Source organism: Symphodus melops, assembly GCF_947650265.1.
Source record: "Symphodus melops genome assembly, chromosome: 4".
NCBI classification, from domain to species: domain Eukaryota; kingdom Metazoa; phylum Chordata; class Actinopteri; order Labriformes; family Labridae; genus Symphodus; species Symphodus melops.
The window spans coordinates 16,994,941-17,008,212 of NC_136694.1; the positions used below are offsets into that span (position 1 = coordinate 16,994,941).

The following is a 13,272-nucleotide window of genomic DNA, read 5'->3' on the forward strand; positions in this document are numbered from 1 at the left end:
TGGGAAAATACGGCAGTTCAGAAACTCGTCAAACTTGTGATCAGCGATCTAGCATGTAAATTATCAACAAGGTTGAGTCTTGAATTACATCAAGAAGTAGCTACAGCACCTTTGCTCTGTAGCATCCTTAAAGTCTAGTTTATGAAATGCAGATATTCACTCTTCAGAGGTCTTTTCATGTGAAATTGATGTAGAAAAAAGAACAAAAACTACACAAACTCCTCTTCAAATCTTTATTTCCCCCCCCCCCACGTAATTAAAAGCTGAACCTCATATGCCTTCCATTTTTAATACAAACTGCCAGAGTATGTCAGCACTAATGTGATGATTGACTGAGGAAAAAATGATTTCTACTTCGATAATAGTCAATGCAATTGCTGCTACCTCCAGCATCGTGAAAAACACAGAAACTGAACAGACACTTGTTTTCATATCACAAAATCCACACAATGTAGTAATAACACAGATAAAATAAGTCCATTTATTATCACGACAGTGGTGAGGTCTGCAATACTGGCTTGACAGACATTAACTAGAAAGTTTCACCATCTGACTGGAATATTTTTCATGACACTGACATGATGCCTTGTGCGGAACAAAGCAAGTATTTTTTTTTTTTTCATTCTTCAGGTTTTTTTTTTGTTGTTGCAACAAACGGCAAATGGCACTGAAAATAAAACTGAATGGTAATGTTGTTAACAGACGGTAATGGCATGCGTCCACTTACACACATGCTCAGTCACCTGCACGCACCATACACAACAGTGGAGAGGATAAATATAGGCTACAAGGGTAAGAATATACAGATACAATGATGACATGTAAAAAAAGAAAAGATGGAAACAGTAAAAAAATACAAAAATGGATAGGATAAAAAGTGAGGAAACTGTTGCTGATATTAAGGACACAATCTAACCATTGTCAGCTGTTTAAGGTGCGAGCTCCCTTGTTTTTTTTAGTTTTTTTTTTTTTTAGTTCTTTTGACATTTCTTCCACGTAAAACTTGAAATGCACCATCAACAAAAAAAACAAAAAACAAGCAGCTTAAAAAGTCCTCTTAATTTCCAGAGCAACCGTAATAAAACTCACTGAATAAAAGTGAGATAAACATGATTATAAAAACAATTTGGTTAAGCAATAAACACAAAGTCAGATTATGATTAAAACACAAACTGAATGTGATAGCTGGTAGAATTACTGTTCTCAGACCTTTTTTTTTCTTTCATCGGCTCCTTTTGAACATAATTACATTCTTCACAACAATCCAACCTGGATTGTTTAAATTCATCCAAAATGGCAAAACATGAAGCTCCTCATGTTTTTTCTTCACTAAGTGCTGTTGAAATAGGGGACAGAATTACGATATTCTTAAATATAAGTCCTTTAAGGATGATGATGGTCTCATGCTGTCAGTCATTTTAAAAAGGATCATAACAGAGCAACAAAATACTTTCGTAACAGAACGCCCAGTTTTTACGTTTTCTTCAATGGCTTTCCAACCAGATTTTTGTCATTTCTAACTGGCTCATACATTTTTCTGCAGAGAAAAGTCGGTTCAAGATGTGGCTTTCAGTAAGTAAGTAAGTAAATCAAGTTTCCAAATCCTTCAGTATTGAAAAGCAATACAGACAAGATAAAGGACAATGTAAGTGCTGAAGTTCCATTTCATAGAATCATCAAGTTTTTTTCAATGAGACCTAGATTAAAAGTGCATTTTTTCATCAGTACCTACAGTACAAAGGGGGGAAACATTGTTAAGCATGTAACTTCCCATGCTGTGAACAACTATTGCAGGACATGGATACCACATTTTCCAAAACACTGAAAATAAGAGATGAGTCTTTTCTCTTCTTTGTAAGTACCAGCATGTTTAAGACCCTCTAAGCTCACCTGACCTCTGGTGTCGAGCTAAAAATCAGGAAGTAAGATTTTGCTGTTCAATGACCACGCAGGATGAAAAGCTTCTTCATGACAGTACGTTTCCTTCATAGGCAGATCCAATTGAAAGGGAGTTCTTCATTTTCAAAGTAGAGGTGGTTTAACATGGACGTATATATATATATGTTTTTTTTTTTTTCTTTCTCACATCAAATAGTCTCGTAGGAAGAAAATACTACAGACAAAAATGCGTAACATGTCAAATGTGTTCTTTTCTTTCCTCTTATGTCTTCATTTCCAATGATACAGGCAGGATTTTTAAGTGGTCAGAGTCATTCAGATCCTCAGGCAGTTTTTCTCTCACTGGGGAGGCGGGACGGGGGCTGAGGGGTGGAGCGTTTCCCCGGGGAGCGGTGCACTGGGTTCTGTGATGAGTTAAAACAAAAGAACAGAAGACAATTGTTATTAATCGGTATAACTTGGAATCTGTCTGATTTGCTGCTTTCTCTCTTTGTATATATGGATGTAGATTGTACATTTTTAGGTTTGGGATAAGTCTGTAAACAATTGACAGGCGAATAGAAAACAAACAACTAACTACAAGCTACAGTTCTGGATTGTCTTTTGGTTGTTTTCTTTAGTTTATGTTTATTATTTGGTGGACAGTCCCCTTTATTTAACTGGACAGTAAAAGGAGCAGCTTTAGCCTTTAACTGGCTAATTTCCAGCTGTATTCCCGCGACAACATTACGATGTATTATATTCTCTGTCCCTGTATTGGAGTTATCTTTTTTGAAGTATGCCAATCTGTGAATATTTCTCATCCACAATAAAACTTTGGGATGCACATATCTCATTTCGCTGTTGGATTAGTTTGGTAACTTGGCATTTATTTTATACTTGCTCTGAACAACTGTTTTTCTGTTTTATATGTAAACAACAGTCTGAACACAAGAGATGACATAAACCATCAAATCTACCAAACTGTAACTCAGGGGGTCTGTAGGTTCCCAGTCACCCAGGTCAGGGTAAATTTGAAGCTTGATCCAAACCAAGTCCAGTTGACTCTGGATCAAACTGGGACTTTAAATCAGGAGGTTATATTTTATGCACTATATGTTAATACATCTTAAACTTGTTATTTTATTATTTGAACCTCTTAAAGCTACTGCTTTGTGCTCACCGTGGAGTACAGGAGTTGAGCTGGAGCTGGAGTGGGCAGCTGGGGCCTGGCCTGGGGGGCACGGGGGCGAGGTGTGGGCACCTTGAGCCGGCTGGGACTCAGAGGCTTGAGCAGATGAGGCTGTAGGGGCGGGGCTGGGGGCAGGCTGTGGCGCTGGTGTGCTTGGAGCTTGCTGAGTAGGACCCTGTGTTGGGGCAGCCTGATTAGAATGAGGAGCCCCGGACTGGCTGTGTTGCTGATGCTGGATCTGTTGGAAGTGCTGCTGGCGGGCTCTCATCTCAGCGTATTTCAGCTGCTCCATGTGGAAGGACTGACGGTCAGCCAGCAACTGCTGACGCTGGTACTCCAGCTACACACACATACACAGCAGAACAGAACATGTTACAGCTTTGAGTTGACACTGACTTTCTCTTTTGTGATACTACAAACCCCAGAATCCATCACTTACAGCCTCCCTCTCTCTGTCCATGATGGTTTCCAGTTCTTCAAAATGTCGCAGTTTAATCTCTAACTTTTTCATCTGGGTCTCCACCAGCAGAGCAACAAGAGATTTGATCTTTCTCTCTTCCACCGCTGCCAAATGCTACAAAGAAAATGAAGAAGTGTAAGAAGAGAGAAATAAGAAGAAAACCAGCTGATAAAAGATACAGCATTTATTGGTCTTAAAAAAAAAAGAGTCTACCTTAGCTTTTACAGCAGCAGCAGCGAGCGCAGACGCTGCAGCAGTGGCCAGGTTCCCCTCTCCCACGTCACGCTCCACCTTCGCTTTCCTTTCTCCTTCACTCTCTGCTTCTTTTTGTCCCTCCTCGGTGCCTTCTTTTCCATCCTTCTCCTTCTCCCTATCCCCTGAGAGAGAAAAAAGTCATATATTCACCATCACTAACAAAAACTACTCAGCATTTTCTGTATCTGTGTCAGAAATAAAAGGCACATTTCCGTACCCATCTCTGACTCTGTCTTGTCCACCTCCCTCTCTCCTTCTTGCTCGCCGCCTCGTTCTTCTTCTTTCTTCCCATTCTCCGCTTGCTTCTCCTCTTCTTCAGCCGCTCCATCTTTGCTGTCCTGTGTGGAAAGTAAACGCAGCACAATGAGCCATGCGACAGGACTCCTAAATCCTTATATCGTGACAGATATGCATCATACCTTTGCCTCCCTCTTCTCTTCACTTGATTGGCTCTCACTTTTGCTTTCGTCACAGCTTTCATCTGCAGAAAAAGTCAGACCCTATTTATCTTCTCGTTTTCTGTGTGAAGGACTTTTTTATTTCTTGTATCTTTAAATGCAGTGTATATGTTGTACTGTGTGTGTGTGTGATGTGAGTGATTCTGTGTGTGTGTGTTCATCCTACCAGGCCTCTCTCCCTCCTCCAGCCCGGTGCCTGCAATGCCGCTCCCCTCCAGTCCATACAGCGGGTCCTGTCGGCCACTGACCCTCGCTGCCTCCTCCACCCGCCGAACATGAGCCTCAACAAGGGCTGCAGGAACCTCCTCCTTCATACGAGAGAACTCCTCTGAGAAGAGAAAAGACGTTATCAGTGAACAGCAAAAATGTGCATTTACAGGAGTAACCTGTAATGAGAAGTAAAATATCACTAGGAGGCAATTGCTTTTTTACATTTACAATGCAATTCATATTTGTCACCTGAACAGAATTATAATGCTTCATCCTTTTGCTGGATGTGTACAGAAAAATTACAGGTCGTGAGAAGCTAAATAGAGCATTTCATAGCTGTGTTTAATTAAACGATCACATGTTTTTCAAAGGGAAAACTACAAGAGGAAACATATTTTTGTTAAGCTTAATAGTTAATCAAATCTTTCTCATTGTGTACGCTGAGTGCAGCAGCAATTTAACCTGAGATTGTTTTTGTTGATTGTAGGCTTATTTAAAAAAAAAGTTCCTCTCACCAAGAGCTGATTTGGCTGCAGCTGAGGCCACACGTGGGTCAACCACAGAGGCAAGGAACGCCACGGTGCTCATGACAGGGTTCCCTGCTTGGCTGAAAGGAATAGGCTGATAGGCCAGCGGCCCCAGGGACGAGGAGTGGTCCTCCAGGTAAGGGTCTTCAATGGGCAGCCGCAGGAAGTGCAGGATACACTCATCTTGAGTACGGCTCCCCACATGTTCTGACACCTTGTTCCAGTCGTCTTTGTACATCTCCAGGCCCTGAGGAGAGTGAGGTTTACATTTAGTTACTTCTCTCTTCATTTCACACCATGAATTAAAGGCTTAATTTAAAGTTGCATTTTTACCTCAAGAAGTAGTAGTGTTTCTTGTTCTGTCCACTCCCTCATAGAGCTGGCTGCATTTTTGCTCTGTACACAGATATTTACCTTGTCAGGATGTTTGCTTAAACACAGCAGAAGAATCATTCTGTCAAGCATTGTGTTAGAAATGTACCTTTGCAGAGCCAGTCTTTTTGCTGTACATGTCAGTGCGCAGCCCAAAGTTTTGCAGATCTGCTGGTTTATCCTTCACTTTATCGGGGAAGGACATCATCTGCTGGGTGGCAGGAGTCTGCAGGCCCACAGTGACAGAGGGACAAATGTAAATACAGCCTGGAACATGTCTGCATGTGTCTATTTGTGTGTCTCTTTGTTTGTGTGGACCTGGGATGTCTTGGGCTGCAGGGGCACCAGACTGGATGGAGTGTCGGCCAAGACATGAAAGTGAGAGGTGGGTGGAGGACCCATAGGTGTGGGTCGGCTCTCAGAGTCCACCTGGTAGTTGATCAGCCCCCATTGCTCCAGGAAGGCGTGGACTCTGCAGCAGAAGACACAACGTTTATTTACGTCACTGACAGAAGTTTAACTGAAAAGACTGGATACACTAAATCTCTAGATTGAATTAAAAATCGTTAGCCTTCACCCACCTCATGATTGCACACACGTCTCCTGCCAGATTCCTGCGGCAGGCGGTGGAGGTCAGATACTCTTGAGGGTTTAACCGGTAAGTGTCAATCATGAAGTTCCTGTACGCCAGGTAACTGAAAGAACGAGAGAAGGCCGTGGATACAAAAGTGTTTCAAACGAAACTAAACTAAACGAAACTTGTGCAAATAAGACAAACACACAAAAATTACACAAATCACACACAAAGGGTTATTTGCACCTCTAAATGCACTGCAGCTCAAACAGCTTCTCTGTGCTCACTCTCTGCACATATTCAAATGAGCCATGATACCTTTATTTGGGGAAAATGCCTCCCTTCACTGAAAATGAGCGTCATTGCAAAATAAGTATCCAGTAAGAGCTACTAGCAGCAGTAAGAAAATGTCTGCTGAGAGCTGATGGTGACTGCGCCACTGCGTTTATAAGGGATGCCATACTCAGCAATAATGACAGTTCCACTGCATAAATGATCAAATATTAAACTCAGTCAAAAAACATTACCATGACACCCCTGTTATACATATAATGCAGTTAGACCGTTTCATATGATGGGCAGCGGTGTTTTTTTCTGTACAAGTTGCCCTTGTTGGCTCCGTCCAAGAAGGAATCGTTTTTTCAAAAAGTGAATCTCATATCACATTTTCATTCTGCTCTCACAATAAATAAAATGAAAAAAAAAAAAGCGTTCCCTCCCCTCCCAGCTCATAATCTACATGTTAGATGGTATTGAGCTCTGTCAGCATGAGAGTGCAGGGGCAGATAGCTGCTCTCCACAATCAGCCACAAAACAAGAGCCGACTTCGTACAAACACAACATGTGAAACAGACCCTGAGATGGAGCAGGTAGCAGGAGCACAAGTGCTATTTGGACCGGAAATCCATTCTGAGTGATTTCCCAAGTTAGTGTTTTACCACTGCTGTTCCTGTTCTAATTAACTGTCATATAAACATCTGAGTCTGTGCTTTGTCATGTTGAGAGACTTACATCTCAGGGGTTTTGGATTTGTTCTTTCCATTGAAGAACTCTGGCAGGGCTCTGCGCTCAATGGCATGAACACTGTGGGAAACATTGATGAAATAATGAAATACATCGACATGAACAACGTTTTATTTTTTGAGTCCAGTCTCAAGCTCTGTGCTGCTTGGTGCTGAGACTATACGTGCCTGTTGTAGTCAAACCAGGCAGCGTAGCTCGGTATAATGATGTGATGAGTTTGCTCGGTGACATTGTCCTCGTGAAGGTCCGAGCCTTTCACCGGTTCACCCTTCACACTCGGAGATCCTTCCTCCTCTTCCTGGTTGGACACAAACAACACATTCAAGGTGATATATTGGTTTTTACTTTCCTTCTGTCATAGTATCCCTGCTCTTTTTTACAAACTCTCTTACCTTGCCCGTTGTCTCCATGGATTCATCCTCCGGCTCATCTAATCAAATCAAAAAACAATAATGGTTTAATGTAAACACCAGTTATTAGGAGAGGGTAAATATTTTTAGGATAGAGACAGACAAAAAAGAACACGGGTTCTCCATGTTTGGAAAGACCAAAGACATTAGTTAACCTGCTCCCATATAAAATAACAATAAAGTCATTAAAACGTGATTAACAAGTCACAGCACAAAACTGTTTTGTATGATTAGTTCTGTTAAACATTTCTTTTTATGGCATTGGAATTTCAAAAGCTAATTGCAATTAATAGTATTTGTAATCACGTTATAAAATTCCATTATTATGCAGATTATTTTCATTATTTTGCATTTCAAAAATCTTTTTTAGTCCATGTTAACATTAAAAAGTAATTCTTACCAGTGTCTTGATTTGGGAATCCAATCTATGCAGAGAAATGTACTTTGAGACCTTGACTATTCAATGTTTTATTTAAACCAGTGCTGCACTGCTACACCATGGCTTTGAAGTGCTTATTCTGTGAAATATTGTTTAAAATCATGACAGCATCCCACACAAAGAAAAATTAAGGAGTAAGTTGTATAACTGGTCACAACATGGGGACGTCTGTTAGACCCCAGTCTTCCACAATTTTGACTGGCCTGCAGTCAGGAGCCACACGTTAACTTCTTGAATTTAGTTTTATCCACAGGTCAGTGGTGATTCGGGCACTCGGGCTCGGAGCTGACAGCTCAAACTCAGGAGTGCACTGGTGACTTGTTTAAGCTCTCTGGGAGGTTCTTTGGTTTTTATTGTTTTTCATTACGGCAGGAGCAGGAAGCCACTGCAGTGGCTTAACTATGGTGTGCCAAAAGGGACAAAAAAAAGCATGCAATTAACGTCATCCAAAATACAGTAACTGGATACATTAACATATAGGTACTTTTTTTTTTTTTTTTACCTTTATCACCTTTTAATTTACGCATTAATGCTGACAGCTCTATTATGAATTATCAGAGCACGGAGAACAGGATGTTTTATTTTGAAAGAAGTCTCAGGCGGCTGTGATGGAGGAAATAGAAAAACATTCTGCTCACCCAAATCTGTTCCTCCTTTGACTGGAGTTGAATCGGAGTCCTTCTTTGTGTTATCTAAAAGGAAATAAATATCAAAAACTAACTCAAAGAACCAAAGAGATAATATCTCATCTTCATTTCAAGAGATAACTAATGTTGGAGGTGAGCTTCTATTTTTATCTTTGCCATATGTAGACGCCATTACTTGACTTTGCTGGGTTTCCATCTTCAGATGCTGGAATGGGAGACGCTTCATCCAAGTCCTTACTCAGATCCTCCTGTTCCTCCTCCCTCTGCCCTCTTTTGGACTTGGTGTAAGGGGTCGTCGGGCTATACACACACACCCACACACGCATACACAAACATACAAAGGACATCATGTTACATTATTGTCACAAAAGTTGCTGATTCTAAAAAAAAAAGCTGATGAGTGTGAGGTTTGCACACCCTTTTTTTGTATTCTTCTTTTTGTTCTCTTGCGGTGGTGGTGTGGGGGAGGGGGAAGGTGAGCGCTTCCTCTTCTTGGCACTGCCAGGCTTCTTGTCCCTCCGCTCATCAGGCGTGGTGACCTCATCCGTCAGAGTCTTTGCTGAGATCCTCTTCCTCTTGGGGCAGCCGTCGCCCACTTCATAGTCCTCCTCGTTCATCCACTCATTATACTGGTCCAGGTCTAAAATCCACTTGGCATGGACCTGTGGATGAGAACATACAATATGATGTGTGACCAATATGTATCATTCAGAGGAGTGAAATGTAACAAATGCATTCCAGTTTAACCAGCGAGAAATGTTTTCAGAGTCTACCTTAAGTGTCCACATCACAATTTCAATTTTAACCAAAATCTTAAAAATTGTATCTGGAGGAAACGACCTACTCTGCCTTTAAAATCACCAACTGTCTCTGCGAGTGTTTCCAACAGACGCGTTTAGTAATGAATTTTTATAATAAAATGAATAAAAGCCTCCACATAAACACATAACTAAGTCAGTTTGCAGTTGTGGTCTGTTGGAGATATTCTCACTGTGAATAAACAGAGCGACATGACTCTTGATTATTGTTTGAATACAGTGCTCCACGTGTGAGGGCTTCATTGCTTCGACTGTCATGCAACTTTTGAGTGTCCATCTAGTCTGAGTCACTGATGCTCCCTGACTGAATCTCAATACTGCTCAGAATGTGTTCAGCCAAGTGATGAAGAAGGCCCTGCTGCTCAATGGGCCAATTTTACACGGCAATTCATTATGGGATGTTTATAGCAGAGATAAATATGAAAGACGCCACACTAAGGGGCATTCAATACAATTTTGGATTATGAATATAAGAAAGACAACACCGATCAACCAACAGAAAATGTGAAGAAATGAAATACCTTCCTGGGCTTTTCTGGGCTGGGGGGATCCTCCACAGCAGCTTCAACCTCACTGGCTGGAATCCAAGTATCATAGCTAAATAATGAGAGAAGCAAGGTCAAAGGTCAAGGCAGGAGATGATTACAAGTGGAAAGAAAGTTTCAGGAAAAAAACTATATATAGCAGATCTAAAAAAAAAAGCCTTCCACAACAAGAGATGAGGCAACAGTTTTCAGTGAGGTGTTGAATATTGGATGGTGTTCACATCTCTGTAAACTCAGCACCTGTCAGGGAAGTATCCCCAGTGGAGCAGCACTTGCTTATCTCTCTTCATCACAGGACGGACCCACTCCTCTGGAGAAAAAAAGTATACCAAGTGAATCAGTGCACAGAATGGATAAAAAAAATACTGTGCCAAAACAAAACATATGACGTCTCACCTTCCTCGAGGCTGCTGGGGATTGGAACGACAACATGCGAGCTGGAGGCCTTGTCCTCAGTCACTGAGCCCTGCAACCAATCGTCAATACAATCAAATATGATCTTGAAAAAACATCTGAACAACTTTTTTTCAATTTGGAAAACACAAGTGAAAAAAGGTAGGGTAGGAGGTAGAGCTTCAAACGTTGCATATAATCTGAATGTGGCCCTCACATGCAGGGAAGTGTTTTTCTGCATAACTAAAATATCCTACAAATATAAAACATACCTGATGTCTTTTGATGATGTCTTTCAGTTTGCCGAGCAGTTTGGGCTCAATGTCAGAGCTCAGGTAGATGACAGGTCTCGTCAGGCAGTTGTTCTGATGTGTAAATGAGCAAAACTCATTCAAACGCATTCATTTAAATTTGATAAACAGAAATATTTATTACATTTTACACAATAAATAAGAAGTCTCAGCAGTCGAAACTGTTCAGATTAACAGAGGACGATCTGGTGGTGTAACTGAAGGACTGACGAAGTAGGATTACTGGTTATATAACATGACAGGATGCCTTTTATAATTTCTGTCTGTTAAGCTCGAGCAGCCTGTTTCTCACCCACTGCTTGTATATTTTGCATGTGAGGAGACATGCAAAATCTCAAACAAGTTATTTCTGGTACTGGAAAAACAGGACAAACTCACCTGCACTAAGGACTTCTCAATCGTCATGAACATCTCCACATTACGGTCCATCCTCGACGGATTCTGGAAGTCAAACCTGCGCCTACCAGGAAATTAGACTGGAGTTACACATGAAACAGCATCATAGCCAAATTATAATTAAGCATCATAAATTAAGATTACACAGTATATATTCACTTTGAACATTTAATCCAGCCAGAAAGAAAGTCCTACCATCCTTGGTCACTCTTGAACTTGTAGGCAGCAGCCAGGATGTGGCAAAGAGCCCCTCCTGACTTGAAGTCCAGAAAACATTTCATCTGCAGACACAAAACACAACAGTTTAAGAATGCCTCTCATAGTTGACCTTTTACAAAATGTGATGTCAGTAGAGAGACATACCGGCAGTTTTGTGAGTGGGGGGTTGCTAACATGTCGTCCAAATACTTCCTCCTGGAACTGGAGCAGCTGGACCACCAGGCTTGACAGAGACTTGTTTGTTGGGGGTTCAGCCTGGATGTACTAAGTCCACAACAATAAAGGAAGTGCTTAGACTTGGGAGTACACACCAAAATATCCTGCATTGTGGAAGGCTTTAATTTTTTCGTAAGTATCTAAGGAAAAAGTTCAATAACACACTTGTAGAAAAAAAATATTAAGCAAAAAGACTCTCAACACTGTGGCTCCCAAAACATGCCTCCTGATTGTTCACATGATGCATTTAGAAAAACATCGTTTAAAGCAGTGGTGTCCAAACTTTTTTTCTTGCGGGCCAAAATTGTCGCGTTAGAATCGCTCACGGGCCACAAGGTTTTTGTGTTTGTTTTTTTTAAATATTTGAAGGAACTTTTTGTATTTTAACCTCTTCAAAAAATTATGTAAATACACAATAACTAATTGCAGTGGGAAACTGTTATGTTCTAATTTTTTGGAAAGAATAGTCAGGCTTTTATAGGTCTCCCTCGCTAACATGAAAAAGGAAAAAAAAAGAAGGAAATATGCCATCTGATGAGGCCTGGGGCCAAAATCTTCTGCTTCTTCGATTTGAAGTCAAGGGCCCCAAATGGCCCCCGGGCCGCACTTTGGACACCCCTGGTTTAAAGCATCACCGGGATCTTCATCAGGTGCTGCATACAGCCTTTCTGTCATTGTTTTTTTTAAGTTGTAAGACACAATTGTTTTTTTACAGGCTACATAACCATTTATATACACTTTTTTTTTTTTTTAATTAATGTGTTAAAAAATAATGTGTCCTGTATGTTTACTGTATGTTTGTTTTTAAAGATACCTCTGGTTTATTTTGTTTTGTATCGTAAATCATAGTGTTTTGTACAAACACTGTTTAGAGTTATCCCAGACGGGCCACAGCTTCAGTCAGTGGCGCGCGCCACAGAGGCAACATCTGGATCTCAGCTGCATTACCGTTAGCAGACTGGCTAGCTAGCTGGCTAGCTGGCTGGCCGGCTAAAGTGGCCCCTTTTATCACAACAACATCCTTCCTAATGTCTTAAATATGTGCTGTTGTAGAATCTGCTTAGACAAATAAATGTCACGTTACTGGGGCAACGCAATTCGTGGACGCTTGTGGTGCAGCTGTTGTCTCAGCATCCTTTTGTATCCCGGCTCGCGTGAATCAAACAGCTGGATGTTCAGCAGCACCCTCCCTCCTCTCTTTGTCACTGCCTCTGCCCAAAAGGTAAGTGCCCACATTTCAGGCTGAAGAAGCAAGCTTCGTGTGTATGGATACAAAACATGCAGTCAGTACCTTTTTGTAATTCTTCCCCAGCCAGACGCGGACATTATCAAACTGAGAAACGGTGTCAGACGCTTCGAAATATTTTACATTCGGGCCGCCGTCTTTCTTCCTCACCGCCATCTTTGCCTGCAGACAATTAGTCGTCTCCGGCTGCCGCTCAGTGGCCGAAGTGTGGTACTGCAAATACTGGACAACACAAGGCTACACCTAAACATATGCAGCAGATGGCGCAGTTGTGTAGAGAATCATGTGAAATGACGCTTCACAATTTCAGAGATTTTAAAAGGACAGTGGGGGAAAACCCCACAATGTTCCAACTATACAGCAATGTCTCGTTCTTTTTAAAGCAGAAAAACTCATTATGCATACTGGTCACTGTTGATGTCATGAAAATTGATTAATCCTATAATTATTGTAACAATTCATCACCAACTCTATAAAATGGAGAAAGTGAAAATTATTATTGTCATAATTTCCCACTGTTCAAGATGATGTCTCTAAATGGCTTATTTAGTCAAAGTATCAGTGTAGAAAGCAATCATTCTTCAGTCAGTAACAATAATAACAAAGAAAAGCAACAATATTGGCATGTAAGAAGCTGGAATTGTTGAAAGTTTGACAATCTTGATAAATGACCGTTAACATTA

General features: G+C 41.0%; 1 protein-coding gene across 1 annotated transcript; it reads right to left on the minus strand.

Annotated features, from left to right (window-relative positions):
• Positions 1–1,329: 1,329 nt before the first annotated feature.
• On the minus strand, positions 1,330–12,917 carry smarcc2 (SWI/SNF related BAF chromatin remodeling complex subunit C2). The gene is made up of 26 exons (XM_079342166.1): positions 12,635–12,917; positions 11,272–11,391; positions 11,104–11,189; positions 10,891–10,972; positions 10,474–10,566; positions 10,205–10,274; positions 10,049–10,118; positions 9,785–9,860; positions 8,863–9,107; positions 8,621–8,745; positions 8,437–8,490; positions 7,342–7,379; positions 7,117–7,247; positions 6,938–7,009; positions 5,934–6,047; positions 5,671–5,824; positions 5,462–5,578; positions 5,314–5,376; positions 4,969–5,227; positions 4,410–4,571; positions 4,205–4,266; positions 4,003–4,123; positions 3,744–3,907; positions 3,510–3,644; positions 3,062–3,410; positions 1,330–2,303 (listed from the first exon to the last, which is right to left on the minus strand). Exons 1-26 carry the CDS (start codon positions 12,743–12,745, stop codon positions 2,239–2,241), a joined length of 3,138 nt encoding a protein of 1,045 aa, XP_079198292.1. The 5' UTR covers positions 12,746–12,917; the 3' UTR covers positions 1,330–2,238.
• Positions 12,918–13,272: the final 355 nt, after the last annotated feature.